The sequence below is a fragment of the Apiospora aurea genome (assembly GCF_038362705.1).
Source record: "Apiospora aurea strain CBS 24483 chromosome Unknown utg000005l_segment0_segment0, whole genome shotgun sequence".
NCBI classification, from domain to species: domain Eukaryota; kingdom Fungi; phylum Ascomycota; class Sordariomycetes; order Amphisphaeriales; family Apiosporaceae; genus Apiospora; species Apiospora aurea.
Genome location: NW_027117392.1, coordinates 5,673,552 through 5,694,493, shown reverse-complemented (window position 1 = coordinate 5,694,493; position 20,942 = coordinate 5,673,552). Strand labels below are relative to the sequence as shown.

At 55.0% G+C, this 20,942-nt stretch overlaps 7 protein-coding genes across 7 annotated transcripts; 1 reads left to right on the top strand and 6 right to left on the bottom strand.

Moving 5' to 3' along the window:
* Nucleotides 1-1,114: 1,114 nt before the first annotated feature.
* Nucleotides 1,115-4,015, top strand: PG986_008281 (uncharacterized protein; the record flags this gene model as incomplete). The annotated part of the gene is made up of 4 exons (XM_066844503.1): nucleotides 1,115-1,266; nucleotides 1,332-2,411; nucleotides 2,508-2,823; nucleotides 2,927-4,015. The coding sequence occupies 4 exons, from the start codon at nucleotides 1,115-1,117 to the stop codon at nucleotides 4,013-4,015; spliced, it is 2,637 nt and encodes an 878-aa protein (XP_066700615.1).
* A 904-nt stretch (nucleotides 4,016-4,919) lies between these two features.
* PG986_008280 (uncharacterized protein) lies at nucleotides 4,920-7,831 on the bottom strand (the record flags this gene model as incomplete). The annotated part of the gene is made up of 5 exons (XM_066844502.1): nucleotides 4,920-5,087; nucleotides 5,155-6,149; nucleotides 6,220-6,505; nucleotides 6,582-6,887; nucleotides 7,829-7,831. The coding sequence occupies 5 exons, from the start codon at nucleotides 7,829-7,831 to the stop codon at nucleotides 4,920-4,922; spliced, it is 1,758 nt and encodes a 585-aa protein (XP_066700614.1).
* A 2,790-nt stretch (nucleotides 7,832-10,621) lies between these two features.
* On the bottom strand, nucleotides 10,622-12,514 carry PG986_008279 (cytochrome P450; the record flags this gene model as incomplete). Its single annotated transcript, XM_066844501.1, has 5 exons — nucleotides 10,622-10,787; nucleotides 10,878-11,201; nucleotides 11,271-11,990; nucleotides 12,065-12,185; nucleotides 12,247-12,514. The coding sequence occupies 5 exons, from the start codon at nucleotides 12,512-12,514 to the stop codon at nucleotides 10,622-10,624; spliced, it is 1,599 nt and encodes a 532-aa protein (XP_066700613.1).
* Nucleotides 12,515-13,513: 999 nt separating this feature from the next.
* On the bottom strand, nucleotides 13,514-14,207 carry PG986_008278 (uncharacterized protein; the record flags this gene model as incomplete). The annotated part of the gene is made up of 2 exons (XM_066844500.1): nucleotides 13,514-13,885; nucleotides 13,971-14,207. The coding sequence occupies 2 exons, from the start codon at nucleotides 14,205-14,207 to the stop codon at nucleotides 13,514-13,516; spliced, it is 609 nt and encodes a 202-aa protein (XP_066700612.1).
* A 1,165-nt stretch (nucleotides 14,208-15,372) lies between these two features.
* On the bottom strand, nucleotides 15,373-16,344 carry PG986_008277 (glycoside hydrolase family 18 protein; the record flags this gene model as incomplete). The annotated part of the gene is made up of 1 exon (XM_066844499.1): nucleotides 15,373-16,344. The coding sequence occupies one exon, from the start codon at nucleotides 16,342-16,344 to the stop codon at nucleotides 15,373-15,375; it is 972 nt and encodes a 323-aa protein (XP_066700611.1).
* Nucleotides 16,345-16,419: 75 nt separating this feature from the next.
* PG986_008276 (uncharacterized protein) lies at nucleotides 16,420-16,959 on the bottom strand (the record flags this gene model as incomplete). The annotated part of the gene is made up of 1 exon (XM_066844498.1): nucleotides 16,420-16,959. The coding sequence occupies one exon, from the start codon at nucleotides 16,957-16,959 to the stop codon at nucleotides 16,420-16,422; it is 540 nt and encodes a 179-aa protein (XP_066700610.1).
* A 1,341-nt stretch (nucleotides 16,960-18,300) lies between these two features.
* On the bottom strand, nucleotides 18,301-19,758 carry PG986_008275 (uncharacterized protein; the record flags this gene model as incomplete). Its single annotated transcript, XM_066844497.1, has 3 exons — nucleotides 18,301-18,923; nucleotides 18,999-19,300; nucleotides 19,394-19,758. 3 exons carry the CDS (start codon nucleotides 19,756-19,758, stop codon nucleotides 18,301-18,303), a joined length of 1,290 nt encoding a protein of 429 aa, XP_066700609.1.
* Nucleotides 19,759-20,942: the final 1,184 nt, after the last annotated feature.

Sequence of the window (20,942 nt, the reverse complement as noted above, 5' to 3'; positions counted from 1 at the left end):
TATATAGTCGGTCTTCTGCATGCCCATAACGAAGAACCCATCCTGTTCCTGCCACGGCTACAGCCGCAAGCAAGAGCCGAGCAACTACCGACACCGCAATGGCATCTGAACGCCAAGTAGCGTTGGCACCGAAAAAGCCGGGCAGCACAATTTGGTATAGCGGCCACGACCCGCCACGACCCGTTCAGTATGCCGCACTCGGCCTAGGATGACTTGGCTTTTGCGGAGAGGCCAGTCCTGCTCCTCGGATTGTGGGGGGATTGTGGGGAGAACCCGGGACTGTGGGCTCGCAAGCCAAGACGCGCGAAGAAGCCTGCAAGTCATCCGACCAGAAACGACGTCTGGCAATGAGCCGTTGGGCAGGGCGGGATCCTTGGGTGGAGGGTATATCGAAAATTGTTGGTCCGAGGTTCAACCAGGGGACACCACAACTCCGATGGCATCTTCAGTAGGAGTCGTCGTGCCTGCGTCCTCCTCGAGATGCGGTTTTCACAAGATCGAGATGCTTGCGATGCTATTGCCAGAGCCGGGGCCTTTAGCGCCCGTGCCACGACATCCGACATCCTTGCCTCATGTGTCCCCCCAACTTGCTTCTGCTGCCTGCCTACAAGTCTTGCAAGCCAGATCCTTACTTCTTCACACTGCATCCCCGTACTTATCGCCCAAGGCCTGCCCAGCCCGCCTCTGCTGACATGCAGCACAACTTCTGCCTGAGCCCAAACGGAAAAGGTCAAGTACACCGCACCTCATTGGGCCACGGGTGCAACGGCATAGCCGCTCACTCATTGTTTGCGGCTGAACAGCCAACGGCTGGGCGTCGCTTGGGGGCCAGGCTTTTGGAGGTGCAGAAGAGGCGTAGACCACCTACACCACAGATGAAAAGCCGCGTCTTACTGGAAGACGGGAGGCGGCAGGTTGGCATGCCAGCTTGCCTGCTGATACGTGATTGTAGCCCTCTCGGCTTATAAGTATAATCGTGAATGCCCTCGCTAGAACACCCACTTTTGCTGGTCTCATCGTCCTTGTTTGGGATGTTCCCTTATCATCGACAACCTCAGCACGCTCTATGTAAGCGCCAAGTAGTAGCTAGCCAACCAGCATAAACATCTATACCATGGACGTTTTCGGCGACAAACCGCCCGCCATGCCCGATGTGCCTGGCTCCAAGAAGGCCAAGAAGACGCCGCAAGAGCTCATCGCCGCCTTCTGGGGCCGCTTCCACTCCAAGTACCCGGGCAAGGTCACTTCCATCTTCCCCAGGAGTCTGTACAGCAATGTGTTGCCCCCGCACACCCGCGCGGCGCCCACTCGGCCCGCAACGCCGCCGAGAGTTACGAGGTGGCGGCGAGCAAGTGCCGCAAACAGGTGGCCCGCATCGTGCGCGAGTGTCGCCGCACCAACGAGAAGTACACCGACGCCGACTACGACATCGAGCGCGACCCGGAGGACAACTGCCTCAACGGGCTCGTGCGCGACGGCGCCGGCGCCGGCGATGATGCTGGAGGTGACGCCCCGCCCGTCAGCGCTTGGGACGTCAAGCAGAGCCTCACCACGCTGGCGCAGAGCCAGATGCTGGGAACCAACGGGACCGTGCCCGTCGACGTCAACGCCCTGAACCGCTTCGTCGGCTCCGACAGTCTCCCCTGGGGCGCGGGCGCGGGCGCGGGCGCGGGCAACGGCGTCTCGAGCGGCGAGTACTACAGCCCGGGCTCCGTGCACCGCGTCGACTGGATCTTCGAGTCGCCCCAGTTCACCGTGAACGGCTACTCGAGCTCCGACATCAAGCAGGGCGCCAACGGGGACTGCTGGTGGCTCGCGGCCGTGGCCACGATCGCGCACCGCAAGGACCTGATGGAGCGCGTCTGCGTCGCCCGCGACGAGGAGTGCGGCGTCTACGGCTTCGTCTTCCAGCGCGACGGCGAGTGGGTCCCCGTCGTCGTCGACGACAACCTGTACCTGACTTCGACCGACTTCGACCACTACGGCGACGTCTACGACAGCACCGGCCGCAAGTCACGACAGCACCGCAAGCGGAATCAGACCGGGTCCGAGGCGCTTTACTTTGCGCGCTGCGAGGACCCTAACGAGACCTGGCTCCCGCTCCTCGAGAAGGCCTACGCCAAGACCCACGGCGACTACGAGGCCATCTCGGGCGGCTGGCCCGGCGAAGCCGTCGAGGACATGACGGGCGGCGTCACCACCTCGGTCGCCAGCAACCGCGTCCTCAGCAAGGACAAGCTCTGGAAGGAGCTCGTCAATACCGACAGCGAATTTGTGTTTGCCCTCGCCGCCATGGGCACCGGCTGGGATTGGCAGAAGAGCGGGCTGGCGCTCGGCCACGCTTACTCCATCCTGCAGTGCAGGCAGGAGTCTGACGAGGACGGCAACACGGTCCGGCTCGTGCAGATCAGGTAAGTGAAGCTAGCTCTGAAGTAACTGTACTCCCAGATGAGGAACAAACAGACAAATTCAAGGATATTACCTATCTAACCTCATGGCAATCACAGAAACCCCTGGGGTGAGCGCTCCTGGAGCGGCGTGGGCGAGTGGAACGGCCCCTGGTCCGACGGCTCCAAGGAGTGGACCCCGTACTGGCTCAAGAAGCTGGGCCACACCTTTGGCGATGATGGCATCTTCTGGATGTCCTACAAGGACATGCTCGAGACCTTCATGTTCATCCACCGCACCCGCCTCTTCGACGAGAAGTGGACCGTCGTGCAGCAGTGGACGAGCGCCAACGTCTCGTGGATCACGGGATACCTGCAAACCAAGTTCGAGATCACGGTGGCCAAGGACGGGGTTGTGGTGATTGTGCTGACCCAAGTAAGCATATCCCTCTTTCTTCAACGACTCCGTGAGTGCTCGACTCTGGCGCCTGCTCTTTATGTTATAGAATTATGTAAATAAGCTGACCCTCTGTGCGTAGCTGGACGACCGCTACTTCCGCGGCTTCGAAGGCGAGTACTACTTTGAGCTCCACTTCCTGCTACAAGAAGTCGGCGCCGCGAGCGGGGAGCACCTCTGCCGGGTTCGCCCCGTGCACAAGTGGGAGAACCGGTCCGTGTCGTGCGAGGTCGAGCTCGAGGCCGGCAAGCGGTACGAGGTGCTGCCCAAGATCACGGCGACGCGCAACGCCGGCGGCACCGCCAAGCCGCCGCAGGACGTCGTGCGGGAATACGCCGAGAAGAACCCGCAGAAGCTGCGGCAGGTGGGCATGTCGTACGACCTCGCGCACGCCAAGGGCGGGGTTCCGGACGAGGACGAGATCCTCGAGAGGAAGAAGGCGGAACTTCGCAAGAAGAAAGAGGACAAGAAGAGACGGAAGCAGAAGAAGAAGCAGCGCAAGGCTATTACCAAGGCTGCCAAGGCCATGGAGAAGGCGGCGGACGCCATGAAAGAGGTTGTCAAGGGGGACGAGGAGCAGAAGAAAGCAGAAGGGTCCACGACTGGAACCTCCTCGACGACCAAAGACTCAGACAAGGCAGACAAAGCAGTCAAGGACAGCGAGTCAGATGCGATATCTGCGCCACCACTAACAGCGAGCCAAAAGCCCGATGGACCCGGCGTTTCCAACCCTTCTGTAGGTGCCGCCACTGGAGGTCTCAAGGATGCCCCTCTGCCCCCTGTGGAGGAAGAGAAGAAAGCCGACGACAACGATGAATCGAAGAAAGAGGGAGAGCAAGCCGACAAGAACGAAGAAGAAACTTCCCGGGAAGAGGCGAGAGAAGATAAGGCGGAGGCGGCAGAAGCTGAAGTTGCTGACGAACCAGAGCAAGACAAGTCCGACGACAGTGACAGCGACAGCGAGAAAGAGGACAAAGACAGCGGCGACGAAGACGACGACGCAGACGATGACGGGGGAGCCATCACGTCGCCATGGAACGCCGTCGCCGTGGTGGGGCTGCGCGTCTACGCCCAAGACCCGCAGGTGACTGTCGAGCTGGTGAAAGCCACGGGCGCGGACGAGGTCACGACCTTGACCGTCGACGGCAAGCCGGCGGGTGCTACGATGTGAATGAGGAAGTAAAGTAGCTTACATAGAACCACTCTGCTCCCACTCCAGTAGAAGAAGACTGGTATATTTGGCTTACCACAACTGTTTTTGTTGTAGAAGAACACTACCTAAGTAAGGATGGTGGATGATTGCCCCGGCGATAGTACGACGGAAAGGGGGCCAAGGACAATATCGAGGCAGTAGGGTTGAAGTAGGAGGTATCGGCATTATGCTTTACTTTTTAGATAGAGAAGTCAGCTTGGTATCATCCAAATTCCGTCAATCAAGTGGTCACTAATATAATAAGTGCATGCAGTGGTGAGTAGATGGGCAGGTAAGCAAGAAGACATATTCATTCTGTACATACATACACCCCAGGTCCTGTGACTCCTTCCTCCTTTCTTTTGTGGTAAGGCGTTCACCACGACTCTGCTAGATCAACTATATGAATGATACTATACAAAGTATGTACAAAGAAGACAGAAGGCATAAGTCAAATACGCGATCGCGAATCCATACCTTGGAAGAAGAAGTTGCAAAGTGACCTTGGACGGATCGGACTGGGTTGATATCGATAATCAAAATGCACGGAAGCCAAAGCACGCAATGATTCAAGTCATGTGAAGAAGCAGCAGCAGCAGCGCAAAAAAAGGATAATCAAAAGTCTGGGAATCCAAGAAGCGTTTCATTTTTTCATTGACGTCGTGTCCCCTCACCCCCCAACGCCATGGTTACTTCAGCCAGCAACAACTAGATAGATCCCTTCATCGCTATCAGAATACAGTGAGACGAGGATTAAAAAAGAAGAATCCCCCATGAAGGCGCCAATAATCCCAGACGGCCCCTTGTGGAAAAAGGACGACATGTAAACAGACAACATGATATAAAACAAAAACAGAAAGAAGTCATGATTAAGAAGACAGTTTTAAGAAGTAGGAGGAAGAGGAGGGTAGAGAGACTCCTTGGGCGGCGAATCCACGTCCATATCGTCGGAAGCAGACTTGGGCGAGCCGGTCTCGTACTCCTTGCGCTTGAGGCGGTCGATGACGTACTCTCGGAGGTACTCGATAACACGTACGTTCTCGAGCCACGCCTCGTATTCCTGATCCCTCGCGGTTCTCGCTTTCGGACTCGGCTGACGGCGAGCTGACGGAAGACACCGCGGACTCCGAAGCTCTGGGGGTTGTGGATTTCTCTTGCTCGCGTTCGCGCTCGCGCTCATCGATGGCACGGTTCGAGCGCTGGAGCATACCACCAGAGTAGCGGCGGCGGGGATCAGAGTCGAAAGAGGGTCCCAGCGTGGAGGTCGCTGACTGTCCGGGGAAACCGGCAGAGACGGCGGGCAGCGTCGGGTACAGACCAGATGCCGTAGAGCTGTGTCGGGTCGTTGGCGAGAGGCCAGACGACGAGGCACTAGGCGAGTGGCCTGATGTGTAGGACATGCTGCTGGAGGGCGGGGTCACGGCTGGTGTACCGTTAGAGTGAGTGGATGACACGGCAGTCAGAGGAGAAGCCATGCTACCTTGAGAGTAGGCGGGAGCGTGCGAGTGACCACCCGAATGAGGCGGCGAGTGGCTGGGGCGGTACAGAGGCACGTAGTGCGAGCCCGGCTGGTGGACACCGGCGGCAGCGGCCGTGTTGGAACACTCGTAGACGGTGCTCTGCATCTGCTCCAAGACCTGATCAATCTGAATCAGGTCGGCCTTGGTGCGGATGTGGGGCATGGGCGGCAGCGAGTAGTGCTGGGTGTAAGGACCTCCGTGTTGGGAAGCATGGCCGCCATCGACGCCAACCATGGCAGGGGCCGGCATGTACTCGCCCATGTGTCCTCCGTGGATCGGGAGCGCGCCATGTAGGGGCATCAGTCGCTGACCAACTTGGGCATATGAGGCGGGATCGAGATGGCGACGCTTGGCATCACCGAAGAATTCATTCAGGGCATCAAAGGTACGCTTGCGGCTGTCATAAGAGTCGGGCGCGGCGTGGTACATGTGTTCACCGCGGCTGCCCAGCGGCTGGTAGTACATACCACCACCAAAAGAAGGTGGCGCATGGTGCTGATAGTAGCTGCTAGGATGACTACCTGGATGTGGCTGGCCGAAGGCGGCGGAGTTAGTGCGCATCTGGCCATTGTGGTCATAATAGCTGGAGGGAGCTGGAGGCGGAATTAGCCTCAATAGTCCTAAGACTTGAGAGTGGGATTCTCAAACGAGCCCATGACTTACCTTTGGTCGGGCCTCTGTAGGCCGCGTTCATGCCGCCGTGACCCTCAGGGGATCGGACGAGCACCGAGTCATCGGCATGCGTCTTGACATGCTTCTTGAGATCCTGGGGTCTCTTGAAGGACTTGCCGCAGAAATCACACTTGTGCGGTTTCAGGGGCACGTGGACACGGATGTGCGAGGTGATGTGATCCCGCTTGACCGTGGTGGTTCGGCATGAGTTCCATTGGCAAGTGAGATTGAGGTTGTTAGTGCTCTTGCGGCCAACATGGCGCTCGCAGATGTGTTCCTATGCACTGAGTCAGTATTGAGACGAACGAGTAGCAGCAAAGTGCCGGGATCAAACCGGCACAGGTTTGGCTTACATAGAGGTTCTCGGCGGCCGGGAATCTCTCCAGACACGAGTTCCAACGACATACTAGGGTGTCGTCGGCGGAAGGAGATGCAGCGGCCGGGGCGGCGGCGGCAGCAGGGGCGCTTGACGTCGAATTGGCGGTTGTGGCTGTGGTTGCCGACGAGGCCGTCGTGGATGGAGCAGGCGTGTTGCTCGAGCTCTCCCCCGACGTGCTCGGGGGTTCTCTGTTGCTGCATTGGCCGACATGGTGTCTGCCGTGGGCTGCCTCTGATTGGTTGGGCGCGTGCAGCGACGGAAGAATCTTGGGCCGGCTTCGCTGTAAGTGGGTGGCCCAAGTTCGGTTCGCACGTGGCTGGCCAAGGGTTTGGGCAGTCAGTTCGTTGAAAGAGCTGTTGGGTTGCTGGAGAGGAAGACAGTCCAGGAAGGAGCTGAGGAGATTTTAGAGGTATGACTCTCTCAACGGTAACGGATAATGATTATCAAGTTGAGAGAGAGTAAGTCGCAGGCAACGCGGACGGGCAATGCGTCTCCTTAAAATGGACTTGCAAGCACGCCCGTATCTTGGCCTGCTGGCGGAATGGCGACTTTTGGGGTTGTTGCCAAGAGATGCCAAGACCTCTATGAAGCAGGCGACCGGCGGCTGATTGGCTGGCTGGGGAGGGGGTAAGACGACTTGTAGCGCTGCCGGTCGCTACCTCGACACAGGCCTGGACGGAGGCTGACAGCGCCGAGATTGGGTGCGAAGGGGCCAAGCCTGGTACCCGCCGGCGTACCGCTCCAGCAGCAGTACTTGATGCCAAGAGCTTGGCAAATTATGCCAAGCCCGCCAAGCAGAGTCACGACCTAAGAGGAACAAGGCTTCTTGTCCCGTCTTTGCCGAGTACGCGGGAGCAAACAGTGTTGGGGATGATGGGTTGGATGTATTCTCGACCTGAGCGCCGTTTGCATGTCCGGACCTGTTCTATCGAGGCCGCGTTGTCGCCAACCGGCAGCAATGCCATTTGCGAGAACTGCCGCCATTAGGGCTTTTCCTGTTTGCTCGCACACGGAGAGAGAGGATGGGCCACCGCCACAGCAGGGCGTGGTTTTCCAACTAATCATTTTGAGTTTTGGCAGAGAGAAGGGTAATCGAGTAAGGTTCCATCACCTCCAGTCGCTGGCTGCTCCAGAGTTCCCAGAGTTCAGACGTCAATCTGACTCCGGGGGAGAGATTGAATGAAAGAGAGAGCCAAGCCAACACTGCCACCGTCCTGCAACCATTTTGGCTTGCTTGGCCACTCCATCGTCCGCCCGACTTATCCATTCCTTGGGGAGCTTGGCTGCCCAGGCCCCTACGCGCTCTCTACTCGCACCTCTCTTGGCTGGGGACTCCCCAGCTTGGCGACTGGCCCTCCGCCCGGCCCAAGACTTTCCTCCCTTGGCAAATCAACGTTTTCTTGGCTGCGCTACGCGACACACGACTGGTCTCTGCTCACCAACCTGTGCATAGCCATACAGTACCTAGCCACCTCCCACATGCTGTCTGCTAGCTAGCACCACCACGCCCTTCCGGGGAATATCCCCAATTAATATTACAAATGCTGCTTTCTTTGGTTTCTCCTGCATCGATGCACGAGTGTGCGTGGTGGTGGGTTAGGCCGCTTCTGGGCGGCTGTCTGACATGAACGCTGCGAGCTGGATCAGCAGATAACCGTGTGACCCACAAACGGCCCCCAAAAGATTGGACTGGGGTTGTTGTTTCTGGGACTGTCGAAGGAGCAGCATGCAGTCAGTACTACATACGCACGGAAGGGAAGAGGCTGATGCTGATCAGCCGCGTGCCGATTCTTCCCGTTGCCGTCTGTCTGCCTGCGTGTTCTTTTTTTTTTTTTTGGCTTTTTACTTACGCTTTTTGAAATAATCGCAGCTGAAGAAGAAAAAAGAAGAAAAAAGCTCGGCATCAGATCGGGGCAGCACATCGCTGCATCGAGCGCATGAAACTGGTTTCTGTCGTCAGCAGATTTCCGAAATGAATTCCCTCTTAAAGCTGCCACCTTCCAAACGTGAACAGAGGCACGTTCAGCCGGGAGACGTCAAAAGCATACCCCGAGTGTCTTGAAATTTGTCAAGCTCCAACTCAATGCGGAGTCATGTATTATTTGTTTTAATAATATGGAAGGTAGGTTAATATTGTAGGTTACTGGGTGCTGGGCTCTTTCGCAAACGCAGCGCAGTCAACCTCGCGAAACGGTCGATCAGAACGGTCCATGCTGAGAATAGCAAACCTACATACATAGCTATTGCCCATGCGATGATTGCTGCGTTTGGATGACACTTATCGAGATTCAACCCCGGCGTTTGCAAATGACTAGTATAGCATTGTACCACTTACTATTCAAAAGCCGAGGCAACATGCATCCTGCTTCTTTCTCAGAGCGAACAGTACATACCTCAGAGTGTTTCTGCGCCGGCGCCCTCCAACACTACCCGAGATTGATGAGTATGAGAATGGCACATTGCATGCCTCGGTAGTTGGGGTTGGGCAAACCAAACCTGATGAAAGCCGCAGCGCAGCGCAGCAAGATGACGACGACTGCGAACCCATCGGCTCATGCCTACATGTAATGATAACATAAAAGGACACACCACGCCGTATGGTGCCAAGAATGCCAAGGGCCCTTTGGGGGGGGTTAAGCTATGTGACTCGGCTCGTGTTTTCCGGTCAGTCGGGTTTCGGTCGTTACTTGGCTGCGTATTCGAGTACTGTAGGATGGATGGGTGTATGTACTTGACCCATTGCGCATGCGCATGCGCTCGACGACTGACTCTTTCGGAGTCGTTGCGCAAAAGTCTTGTTGGCGTCTGTCGGTCGTCATTTCCGTGCAAGCCTTCCCAATCGGGCACATGGGCGACAAGTTGACCCCCCATCGCATATTGCAAGCGAAATGAAAACCAGTCGGCTCAAGATTGATATCCGGACAGGTTGGCAGGCAATTCAGTTTGGGTCTGCCCTGTTTGCGGTATGCCAGGTGCCCAGCTGCCCGTCATTCCATGGCGTCGTTTGCGAGGAAAAGTCAATTAACCTACTATTGATTTTCCGATTCACAGATCTGGGCAAATCTTTTCAGTTTGGGAGCCACGCTGCGTTTATTGGCATTATTAAACCGGAGCAAATATAACTACTCAATATAAACTTATCGCTACTAGTATAGACATAGTGTTGAGTATCGTTTGTCGGATGGGGCTACCTAAGACGCCGAGATACGGGCTCTGCTTTCCTCCACAGCCCCATAGAGTGAGTACCTACCTCGTAGTGTCCATCCCATCGCCGACCGACTGTGGGCTGCGTCCACTAACCCGTTCTCTTTCCGGGCCGGTATCTTGGCGGCACCGCCGGACATGTCGCAAGTCAGATGCAACCAGGGCTCGCCGAAGAAAGGGCGAGAAGCCGTGTCTTGACTTTCAGAGAGAAGCGAAGCACCGGGCCCTTCCGTCGACGCGACCTGTAAGCAAGCAAGAAACGTTGGCATCGGCCGTTGCCACGATCATCATCGGCGTTTCACATGGCGCGTAGGAGGATGGATTTGCCGGATTGGTCCGCGTCAGATATAGATGGAACGCAGAAGAGCTTATTCACCCATGGGCTTCGCCTCTCCCAGCAAAGAACCTCGCTGGTGATCTCTAAACGTACGTTTCGATGATGATGGCGACGTTGAACTTCGCCAACTCCCTCCTAGGCATCCATACTGAAGCTTGACAGAATTGGCAAGAAAATTGGCAAGTTGGGGGCAGAAGTTTCTAATTGGATGCGGAGAAGTGTCCGACCGACCCCTCATCTTGTCCTCTGTCCTTTCTGTGTTCTCTCCTTGATAAGGCCAAGCAAGGCCTTGCATCTGATGGATGCTTTTATCATGTATCTTTTGCCCTAAATAGAAACTCTCCCCCGCCTCGACATTCTATGCGATTTGTATTCATGTCCAGAACAAAGTATAGCCCCGTCCTCGGTGCCAGCAATAGGGGCAGACAGAATAACAAGCCTTGCACAGGGATTGGTGACGCTCGCGAGATGACCTAGTCTATCGTCACGCGGACATCCTTGCTGCTCCTCTTGGTCATGGGCACCAGGATATCGTAGTCCCAAGTGACGTCCTCTTCCGTCGTCTTGAACAGACGCATCCGGGGCAGCACCCGCAGAGCCAAAGCTGCTAGCCCGAGATACAATTCGCAGTATGCCAGGCTGCGAAGGTAGCCAGGTCAGCAAGAGAAACAAAGTGCCAGGGCGCCTGCTCCTCACGACTATCGAGTGTGCTGCGCGGGGGAGACTTACTTTATTGCAATACACTGCCGGCTTCCCCTGGAGAACGAGAACAAGCCGCGCTCGACTTCCTTGCGACGCTGATTCCGGCTATCGAGCCAGCGCTCGGGGATGAAAGCATGCGAGTCTGGGAATACTTTCTCGTCGTGGTGCATGATTGCGGCCGACATGCCGATCGCGTATCCCCTGGGGATCGTGTACTCGATGGCCTTCTTGTTCCACTCTCCTCGGTATAGCAATGTCTCTCCGGGGGCTGAACGAGCTGTCCGCGTCGCGACGCCGTACGAGAGGCGCAGGCCTTCTTGGATGACGGCACCCAAGAATGGCAGTTTCTCACTATAACAGCCAACAGGTCAGCAATACAAGTTCCCCGAAGCAGTTGGGATGGCCACATCGGCGGCCTACAGCTCGGTCCAGGCTGGTAGCTGCCTCGACTCCTTCCCGGCCCCGGCCTCCAGGAGTTCCCGTCTCAGCTTCTCGAGAAGGTGTGGCTTCTCCAGTAAGTGGTAGGTTATCACCGCCAGTGCCCAGCTAGTCGTCTCTGTGCCTGCACTCAGGACCGCAAACGCCTCTTTCGCTAGCCTGGATGTGCCTTGCTCCCGTTCCGGCAAAGTGGACTCCAGCATGGGTGCAAAAATCGTCGGGCGCTCAGGAACTTTGTCGGTGTTCAGATCTGCTTTCATCGCGTCGATCTTCTTCGGCAGGTCAATCTGCAGATTGCGCACCACCAGTCCTACGTCTTCGGGGAGGTAGTCGACAACCCAAGCCGCCGAGCTGGCAAGATGTTTCAGGAACGGGAGGAAGCGGAGTACGTAGACGAGCTTTAGCGCTGCGATCGTCGGGTTGCGGAAGTTGGGATACCAGCCCTCCCGCGTCAGATAGCCCAGGCTTTGGCCAAACGCATACCCGGAAATAGCATCCGTCGTAAAGCAGCTATAGGCCACGGTTAGATCGAATGCCTCCTTGCCAGACTGGGCCAGCAGCTTGTCGCAGAGCGTCTGAGCCAGCGCCTGGATCTCTGGCTCGAGCCGGGCTATCATCGACCGGGAGAAGAACTTTGCCAGAGGTGCCCTTCGCAAGCGATGCAGGTCATGGTCAACCGTCCCGAACCCGGTGTGGATTAGTCTGGGCACACGACGGTGGGTGTCAGGTACTTTGTAGCTCTATGTGCGGTTGGAGAACGCCTCGGGCTCACTTACACTAGGCCATCCACTTGACGGGCAGACTTGCCACGCTTCCGGCCCCCAACGGCATAGATCTCGTCGCTGAAGTCGACGTCGTCACAGTGAACTTCGCTGGGGTTGATACGTACGATAGGGCCTGTTCGTTGCTTATGTGAGTGGCATGGCAACAGACCAGGGATCCTCGCTCGATGGTGTACCATAGATGCGATGCATATCCCGAATTTGCCTGGTGTATCGCCCACCGCATACGACATCCCAATATAGTTCCGGTAGGTACGAAGCGGCCGCCAGCCGTGGGCCGGGGATGTGGCTGAGCGGGTGGAGAGGGGATAAGTTGTAAGCGGCTTGGAGTATCTTGTAGGCCGCCCACGTCGCAGCAATCGACAGCAATGTGTTCCATGTCGTCAACACCCCATAAACGCCCCAGATGCTGTCTTCTAGACTGTTGTTGCCAGTGCTCACCATGTCTTCTGCTCGTCGTATTGCCTTTGCATAGACGTTTGTGTAATTGAGACTCTTGGTCAAGAAGGGTGGAAAGATTCACTTTATTACACATACACAAGAGTCAAGTTGATGTAACGTATGGATTCCCTTCCTTTCTATCTTGAGTGCTTGCCTGCCCCCTGGGAGTTCAGTGGGTGGTGATGTCGCCCCGCTTGGGGCCATGCGCTCACGAGGTTCCTCATTGGCCACTTTGATGTAGGAGACATGCCGAAAGCAATCTCAATAAACCCAATTCGGTAATGTCCCCATACGTCGCAGTTGGAGAGGCGCTTGGCGACCTTGGCATCACATAAGTCCGCATGGGAAGCAGCCACTGAATAACGTCGAGGGCGAACTGTGCCTACTACTCTGCCCTGGAACCAATGAGAATATACCTAAGCTTTTGGTTGGTCCGCGCGGCTGACTTTCCCCCTCCTCCCACATCTTCAACTTCTCATGCACATTGCCTGCCGGCCTGGTCGTGTAGGGCATATCCTCCGGTAATGCTACCGCACCGCAACACGTCCGTGTGGCCGTACCGGAACGTCAAGAGGCCACGTAGAAGAGCCTGGCCGAGCCAACTAGGCGGCGTCCACTCAGGCACAGATGCTTCTTCTCAAAGGCCAATGTTTACTCGCCGCCACCCTCTGATCATCGCGAACCAAATTCTATATTCATCGTCTGGAGACAGCATCAAGCACGAGCATTCAGAGAGTTTCGTTGAGAGTATAAGGTCTTCGTTTTTCATTTCATATATCATTACAAAATTGAGACTCATTCAAGTTAGTACAACACATCATGGCGCCTCGTGAAAAGCATGGACTATGGGAGGAAAGAGAGAATAATTAAAGAGAATCATGTGCTTCAATGCCAAATCTCGCTGTATTTTCCATCATGATAATATGACAAGTTCAATCTGTTGGTATCCAAGAGCGCATAGTATCATAACATCCTTACACTCATAGCAATTTAGCCACCCCGTCATTCCTTCTTCTCGCCCGCATCGTCGCCACCTTCCCCTTTACCTCCCTCCTCCTCCTCCTCCTCGTCGACCGCATCCTTCACCAGCTTGACCCAGGGCCCATGAATCGCCCCGGTCCCCGCCCCGATCAAGATCCCGAGCCCCGTCGTCGGGATCGACGCGATCCCCCCGACCAGCGACCCCACGACCGTCCCCAGCCCGCCCGCGATGCCGGCCCCGATGCCCGCGCCCGCGGCGCCGCCCTGGAACGCGCCATTCTGCAGGCGCCGCGCCCCCTTGATCAGCTTCTTCGCCTTCGCCTCGAGCTCGCCGGCCTCGGCCCGCAGCTTGTCGGCCTCCTCCGGGTTCTCCTCGGCGAGCTGCTCGGCCCGCTCCCCGCAGGAACCGCGACTGGGCCTCCAAGTCCTTGGACTCGGACAGCTTCTTGGTGATGTCCTCGATCAGCTTTTCTTTGACGCCATGCTTCTTCATCTCGTCCTTGACGGCCTCGACATTCTCGTCGGCGTCTTCTTCTGCCGGGTCTGTTTTTGGTGGTGGCGGCGGTGGTTGAGATTGTTTTGGCGCTTGTGTTTGCTCTAGTTGTTTCTGTTCTGGTTGCTTCTGCTCCGGCCTTTGCTCTTCTTTCTGTTGTGGCGGTTTCGACTCAGATTTAGAGGGAGGAGCGGGAGATGAAGTGGCAGCTGAGTCCGACATGGTGGGTGGTGGTGATGATGATGGCGGTGGCTAATGCTCGCTAGCTTGAGGCGTCACCTGGACAAGACAAACAAGGTTCAGGTCAGTAGTATAATAGGGCTGAGACAGGGACAAAAAAAGTATTATTTTAGAGTTGGGTAGTGAATCAGCACCATTTCAAAAGACGAACCAGAACATGGGGACTGAACTATGTATCCGTCTGGCAGGCAATCTTGTCTCACTAACCTATGACGCACCGTTGGCGAAATACTAGCATTATTACTGGATCTGGACAAACGGGCGCTGGTTGGTTGGTTGACCTGCTTCAGAACCCTGTTTTAGATCGTTCCGGGGTAACTGACGAACGCACTATATCGACAGTGGAGAGCGCCAAGCATGACATAGCTAGTTGCCCACCTTAGATTCTGTCAATGAAGTCAGAAAATACACACATCGATCACAGGAGATACCAGACAGTGGGTATAGTGCTCGTGCGTATTACCTAAGGTTCTCACTGCCAAAGTTGTCATCGCGTAGGGATTTAGCAAAGGAAACTATGCTTGCCCTCCCTCTAGCGAATTCTCAACTATCTACCTATGTATGTCTAGAGCGCCTAACGTAGCACCGCCGTGTCTTATCAGCGTAAGCCAGGAAGCGGCAGCCAAAGAGCCAGGGAATCGAATCGCCTCCAAATTTTATTTGGCGAAATTCGCTGCTCGTAACGCCAAGTTGGCAAGGAAGAAAAGTAGGTGCAGGAAATGAAATGGACTTTCGCAGCCCGATGTGTATGTGTCAGAGCCATTTCTGACTGCTCAACTCGCCAAGGCTTTCAGGGGGTGTCATAAGAGTGTTCGCAACCAAGCAACGCCAAAGATTCAGGGAGGATCACCTGCGGCCATTTCGTCAAGGTTGTTCACTGCTCGTAATGCCGGATGCTACCTATAGGTTCTTACGTTAGCATTTGACTTTCAAGGGTCTTCGTTCCTCTTAACCCATCGAGACAAGAATGTATAGAAACAGGCATAAAAGGGAATGAATACCGGAATAAGATGGAACAAGCGCTAAACAGAAAGAAATCAACGCCGAATGTTACTTACCAGCCTTGAGTCGTCGACGATTTCGGGGGGTTGCCGCAGAGAAGATTCGTAGCCAGAACCTTTGTATATTGACCATAGCCCTTCTGACTTTACATCGCCGACTCATCCTCCTCCTTCCAGGGAATGGGTGTCAAGTCTGGTTTTGTTGCGCCAGGGATGATGGTATGCGCTTCTGGTCCGAAGTTCTCTAATCTCCAACCAAAGTCAATACCTTTGTCCTCGAACAAAGATGCCACCTTTGCTCTCATGACTTCGAGGTGGTCCGGGGTACCATCGGGCCATTTGGGAACGCCGACAACCACACTGCTAAGCTCAGAGAAGTCATCTTTGGCAGTACCGGCGAGGTGACTGAGTGACTTGGTCATGTCGCATACGACGTACGAGATACGGAGACGGCGGATAGTCTTAGGCAAAAATCTCGTCAGTCTTTCGTATTCATCTTCCTGGTTCTCCCGGCACAGCGATCGGTAATCGATCGTGATATCTTCCAGCTTAGGAAATTCGGCTAGTGACTCAATAGGTGCCACGTTGGCATCAACAAGATCGTACCAGAACCATGGCTCAGGGCCCAAATGCCAGGCTGGCCAAGGCAGAAACGAGAAGCAGAGACGCTTCAAGGTAGCCTGTGTCTTCTTGATGATGGCACCTAGCTCCGTGCTGGCCCGCGGGAAAATTTGCCAGTAGTACTCCAGCTCCTCCAAATCACTGATACTGTAAAGAAAATCCCCTAAGTACACTGGATACATGTCGCTGACGACGAGCTTCTTGAGCTGGACTAGAGGTTCGTGTGGGTTCCCTTCGCGGTGCCAAGCCAAGCGGTCATGGCCATCCCATCTCTCACCGCGGCGTCCGTTGCAGGCAAAGATATTCTTCAGCTTGGGTGCTGCCTCAAGCAGAGCACGCATGGCGTCCAGATTGTAGGGTATACCTGGAGCATCCATCAGCCCCAGGTTGGTAAGATTCGGAAATTGAGGTAATGGCTCTTCCTCAAGTGCTGGAAACCGCACCAACTCGCCGTCCAGGGCGATGAGCACGTCCCGCAGTCTGACACTCAACACCATGGCGAGGCACATCAGCCATCTATGAGCCATCTTCTTCCAACCTACAAGCCTTCCAATATCGTTGGTGCCATTACATCACACCGGGATGCCCGCCGAAATACGGCAAGTCGACAGAATGGCTTGGTCCTCACTCTTCTTGATGAGAGCCCGTAGCATCTTGAGGTCCTTATCGTCGTCATACTTTCTGTATACTCCAGAGTGGTTTACAAGCTGCAATGAAGTGACCTTAGACGCAAGGTCCGGCCGGGCTGCGAGAGTAGTAACGAAGGAGAGGAGATAGTCATTCGATCCCTGCCAACGAAAGACTCGAATTTGAGGGTCGTTCTGGTCAAAGAAGTGTTTACAGTTTCCTGTCGCATAGTAATGATACAGGATGGGCTGTGCTAAGTCCCGGAATCGCGTCGAGACTCGGCACAAGCGGGCAAGTGTCGCCTTGTCTTGGCGAACGTTCTTCATGTCCGCGGTCGGGAACTTGCCAGGGTTCTGGCAATGAAAACACAGGTTCTCAAACACCCTGATCAATACCTCGGACGGCAAGAAGGCGAAGGCAGTCGGTTTGGCAACTTGCGTCTGCTGAGTTGGGCGCAAGGCGCGAGTCACCTGGAGCTGCTCCATGCTGGGCAAAGACGTGGTGAGGAGTGATACGAAAGTGTAAAGAAATGGGGAGCTAAGTAGCCCAAGAAAGCTCAGTTATTAAATAAGACGCGAGCCGATCGCTATAAAAACGTGCAATCCTAAAGGAAAAATGAAGCGGAACTTTCTAAAAAGAAAAGAAAAGAAAAATTGTTAATGCCGGGAGACAAATCTTGCGAGAGGGTGGTGTGATGAGCAAAAAAAAACACCACGAAACGAGGGACCTAATTATTTAGCCCAAGTTAAGCCTGAGGGAAAGAGGACCAGTTCAATAAGTACCAGCCCCACTTAGAAACTCGCATTAAATAGAAGGAAGAATCAGTAAAACTGCCGTAGCAATAGGGCTTGAATGGCACTTAATGGTTCCCAGCTGTACTGCCGCAGGAGCTGGTTGCCAGGTCCGGGTTTGCAGATTGAGAGTTGTGGTCACTCGGCCGAAACGGCACCTAACCAGCACCGGGGAGCAACCAGAGTTGTCCTATGCAATGGGCTAAACAATCTATATAAGTCATTTCAAAGCTAGAACCTAAATATCGTGGTATATGCGGTGGTATTCGCTTTCACAAAACACAATGGTGTCAACCCCCTTTCGGGCATGGGTACCTACTGTGTATAAATACCTATTCACTACACATACGCGACCCCTTGACATGCTCCGCAATCCAAAGCATCGACTTTGATTTCGTGGGTCATTATTGCAAGTTTGATATGACTCCTTGATTTTAGTCATCAAGTGTGTTATACGTTGGGCTTATGAATGTTTGCACACCCCTTACCGGGCGGACTAAGCTATAACTCATCCATCTGGCTCACTACTAGATAATCCGCTGCTTAAATTTCCGTCCCTAGGTACGGAATGGCACCTTTATCTTAGTGAACTGTCATGGAATAAGCACTGCGTCCTGAGCTGTGCCAGGCCCGGAAACGGTAGGACGTAAGATGACTACCTTAAAACACCTCTCTTCTATCGATTTTCGTGGAGGGCAAACTGATTCTAACCTGCCAGTAGAGCTACGCATATCTAAGTAAACACACATGGATGCATACATGTTTATAAGTACAGTTTGGCTCATGGGATTGCTGGACGAAAGCTGGAATTATGAAGCTCTGGTTCTCAGTGCCTCCCTTCTACGACGACGGCAATTGTGCTCAGTGCCATCTAGGGTTCACGGCAACTTTGGTATATGTATTGGGTCGAACACATCTGGCAAGTTTCTAGAATCCTCACAGATATCCACAAGTCAATGTTATCTCAAGCTACCCAGTGGCTCGGATGCTATTCGCAAGCGCCTCATCCCCTATACAAACAACCCCCCTAAGCAATCAACTCTGCCTCAACGCATCGTACTTCAGCACACTATGCATGAGCACCTCGGCCCCAATCGCGCAGTCCTCAGGACTGGTATACTCCGCCGGGTTATGACTCACGCCATCGCGACAGGGCACGAAGATCATCGTAGTAGGGCAGACGCGACTGGCGTAGACACTATCATGCCCAGCCCCCGAAACCACGTCCCTCACCATTCCGTCCGAACCAGCACCAAGCACATCCGCCGCCGCCTCCCGCACGCACCTGATGCAGTCCTCATGGAACACAGTCGCCGTGGTCTCGCTGTCGGTGCGCCAGGAGACCGAGAACTCGCTCTTGCCCAACGTGCCGCCCTCGTGTAGACCGCCAATGTCCTTCCCGGAAGCCAGGTCGGCGAAATCCTGCCTCAGTCGGGCTTCGACTTCCTCCACCGTCGCGTTCTGGGGTGCTCGGATATCAAGGCTGAATCGGACGCTACCTGGCATCGTGTTCGTCGAACCCGGCGAGAGCGTAAGAATGCCCGTAGACACGAGCGCGGAGTGCTTGGTTGCCACCCGGTTTCCGTGGACCATGAGCTTGCTGGCAAGGAGCAAAGCATCGCTTCTGTTTGCCAAGGGAGTCGTACCAGTATGTGCGTCTTTATACGTAGATTTGGTCAGTAATCAACCAACAACACTCGAGAAATTCCTTTCAATGGACATTGAGAACCTACCTCGGCCTTCTACCTCGATGGTGAACCACTTGTAAGCCTGGACTCCCTGGACAACCCCAATCTTCCTCCTCTCCGCCTCCAGAATAGGGCCCTGCTCAATGTGCAGCTCGAAGTGGGCTCCCATTGGCACACTGCGGTGGCTGGCCGGCACCTTTCCCAGATAGCCAATGCGTTCGAGCTCGGACTTCAGTGTGACATTGTCGCCCGCGACGGACCGGAGGCTGTAGGCCCTCTCGAGGGGCAGGGCTTCCGCCCATACCCCCGACCCCATCATGCTGTACGGGAACCGCGCACCCTCCTCGCTACAAAGTGGTAAGTCAGCACAAAGTGTGGACGAGTCCTTCAGGAGGAAGAAAAGCAACACAGTTAGAACAGATGGGGGCTTAAGTACGCACTTGGTCCAATTTACTACGCCGACAGGAAACTCGGTCTCAATTTCGTTCTCATGCAAGACCCGAAGCATCTCCACTCCCGCCATAATACCCAAAATCCCATCATACCGGCCCCCCGTAGGCTGCGTGTCCAAATGCGAACCCGCGAACGTCGCGGCGCCTTCTGAGCGTCCGGGACGTACCGCGAAGACGTTGCCGATAGCATCGACGGTGACCCGACAGCCCAGCCCCTCGACCGTCTCCACGAACCAGTCGCGGGCCTCCTTATCCGCGTCCGAAAGCGTGAGGCGCGACATACCGGTCTCGGTATGGGCTTCGCCCCACCGCTTACCGGTCCCCCAAGCACATGTCTCGTGGAGGGTCTCCATGAGCCGACCTCGGTCCACCTTCAAGGAAAGCGCATCTCTTCGTCGAACACCACCATCGTGACTGACGCCGGACGACAGGGCATGCCTAGATGCAGGTAAATACCTCGAAGTATTATTGTTCGCTGCCGGTGTCGACGCCGCCGCCGCCGACAAAGAGATAAGGCGAGTGGCCCGGGAGAGACCAGTCCAGCAGCGGCTCGGTCCAAGATAGGGGCGCCAAGCCCGTGAGCAAGTTACCAACACCATGACGTGTACAAAAATGGCGTGATGAGAAGAGGTCCTGGAACGCCAAGATCACCGTTGGCACAGTAGACAGCTCTTTCCCTTGCTTTCTCGGTGAAGGAACCAGCAAGGAGGAATTCTCGCTTAAAGGGGGTCTCGTCAAATAAGTCTCGCATGCAATAGCCAACCCCTTTGCTCTCGTGGAATGAAAAGAAAAATTGGTTCACGTAACTCGCTGTGTCTTGATAGGCCGGCCCTTCCGACCTTCAAGCGGTAACCACCTCGTAACGTGCAGCTCTTTCTTGTGCGGCGTGCCCAGCCAGGAAGATCTCAAGATCGGTAAGGTGGGGTGGAGATTTGGAGGCGCCAGGGCGTTTACCCCTCAGCCCACGTATATTTATCTGGCAGGTAGGTACTCTGCATGCATTCGGAAGCAGACAACCGTTCAACTGCAATTGCTGCAAGGATGGATAGAAAAAGGGCAGCAAGGCATGCAGCCAGGCCATGCATCATGCAGGAAGTTGATACGACGAGTTGCTCCGGGGCTTTCGCCGATCTTGAACGACGTTACACAGCCTAAAGCCACCAAAATTATCGTGACGTCTGTGGTGACGGAAAACCTGGCCTCTTGCAGAACGGATGCAGCAAGTTCTGGTGTCTTTCCTTTGACGACTCTTGTCTTCTACTGATTCGTTCTCTGATAGAAAATCCGCTCTTTCCAATCGTTGCTAGGCGATCACAGGGTCGGAGGCAGTGGCCGGAAATGTTCGCTGGGCAATATCGGTATATTTGTCGCGCTCTCTTGTAGCCAGCAACATCGCACATTGGCATTGTGCCGTGTAACATTGTGTTTGGGAATAGGAGTTTGTTCTTGTTGCTTTCGAGAAGCGACCCATTAGCCGTGGAACGATTCGCAGCATAATACAGTCGCCCGTTTATATCCAGTTTGGAGTGCCCGTCCC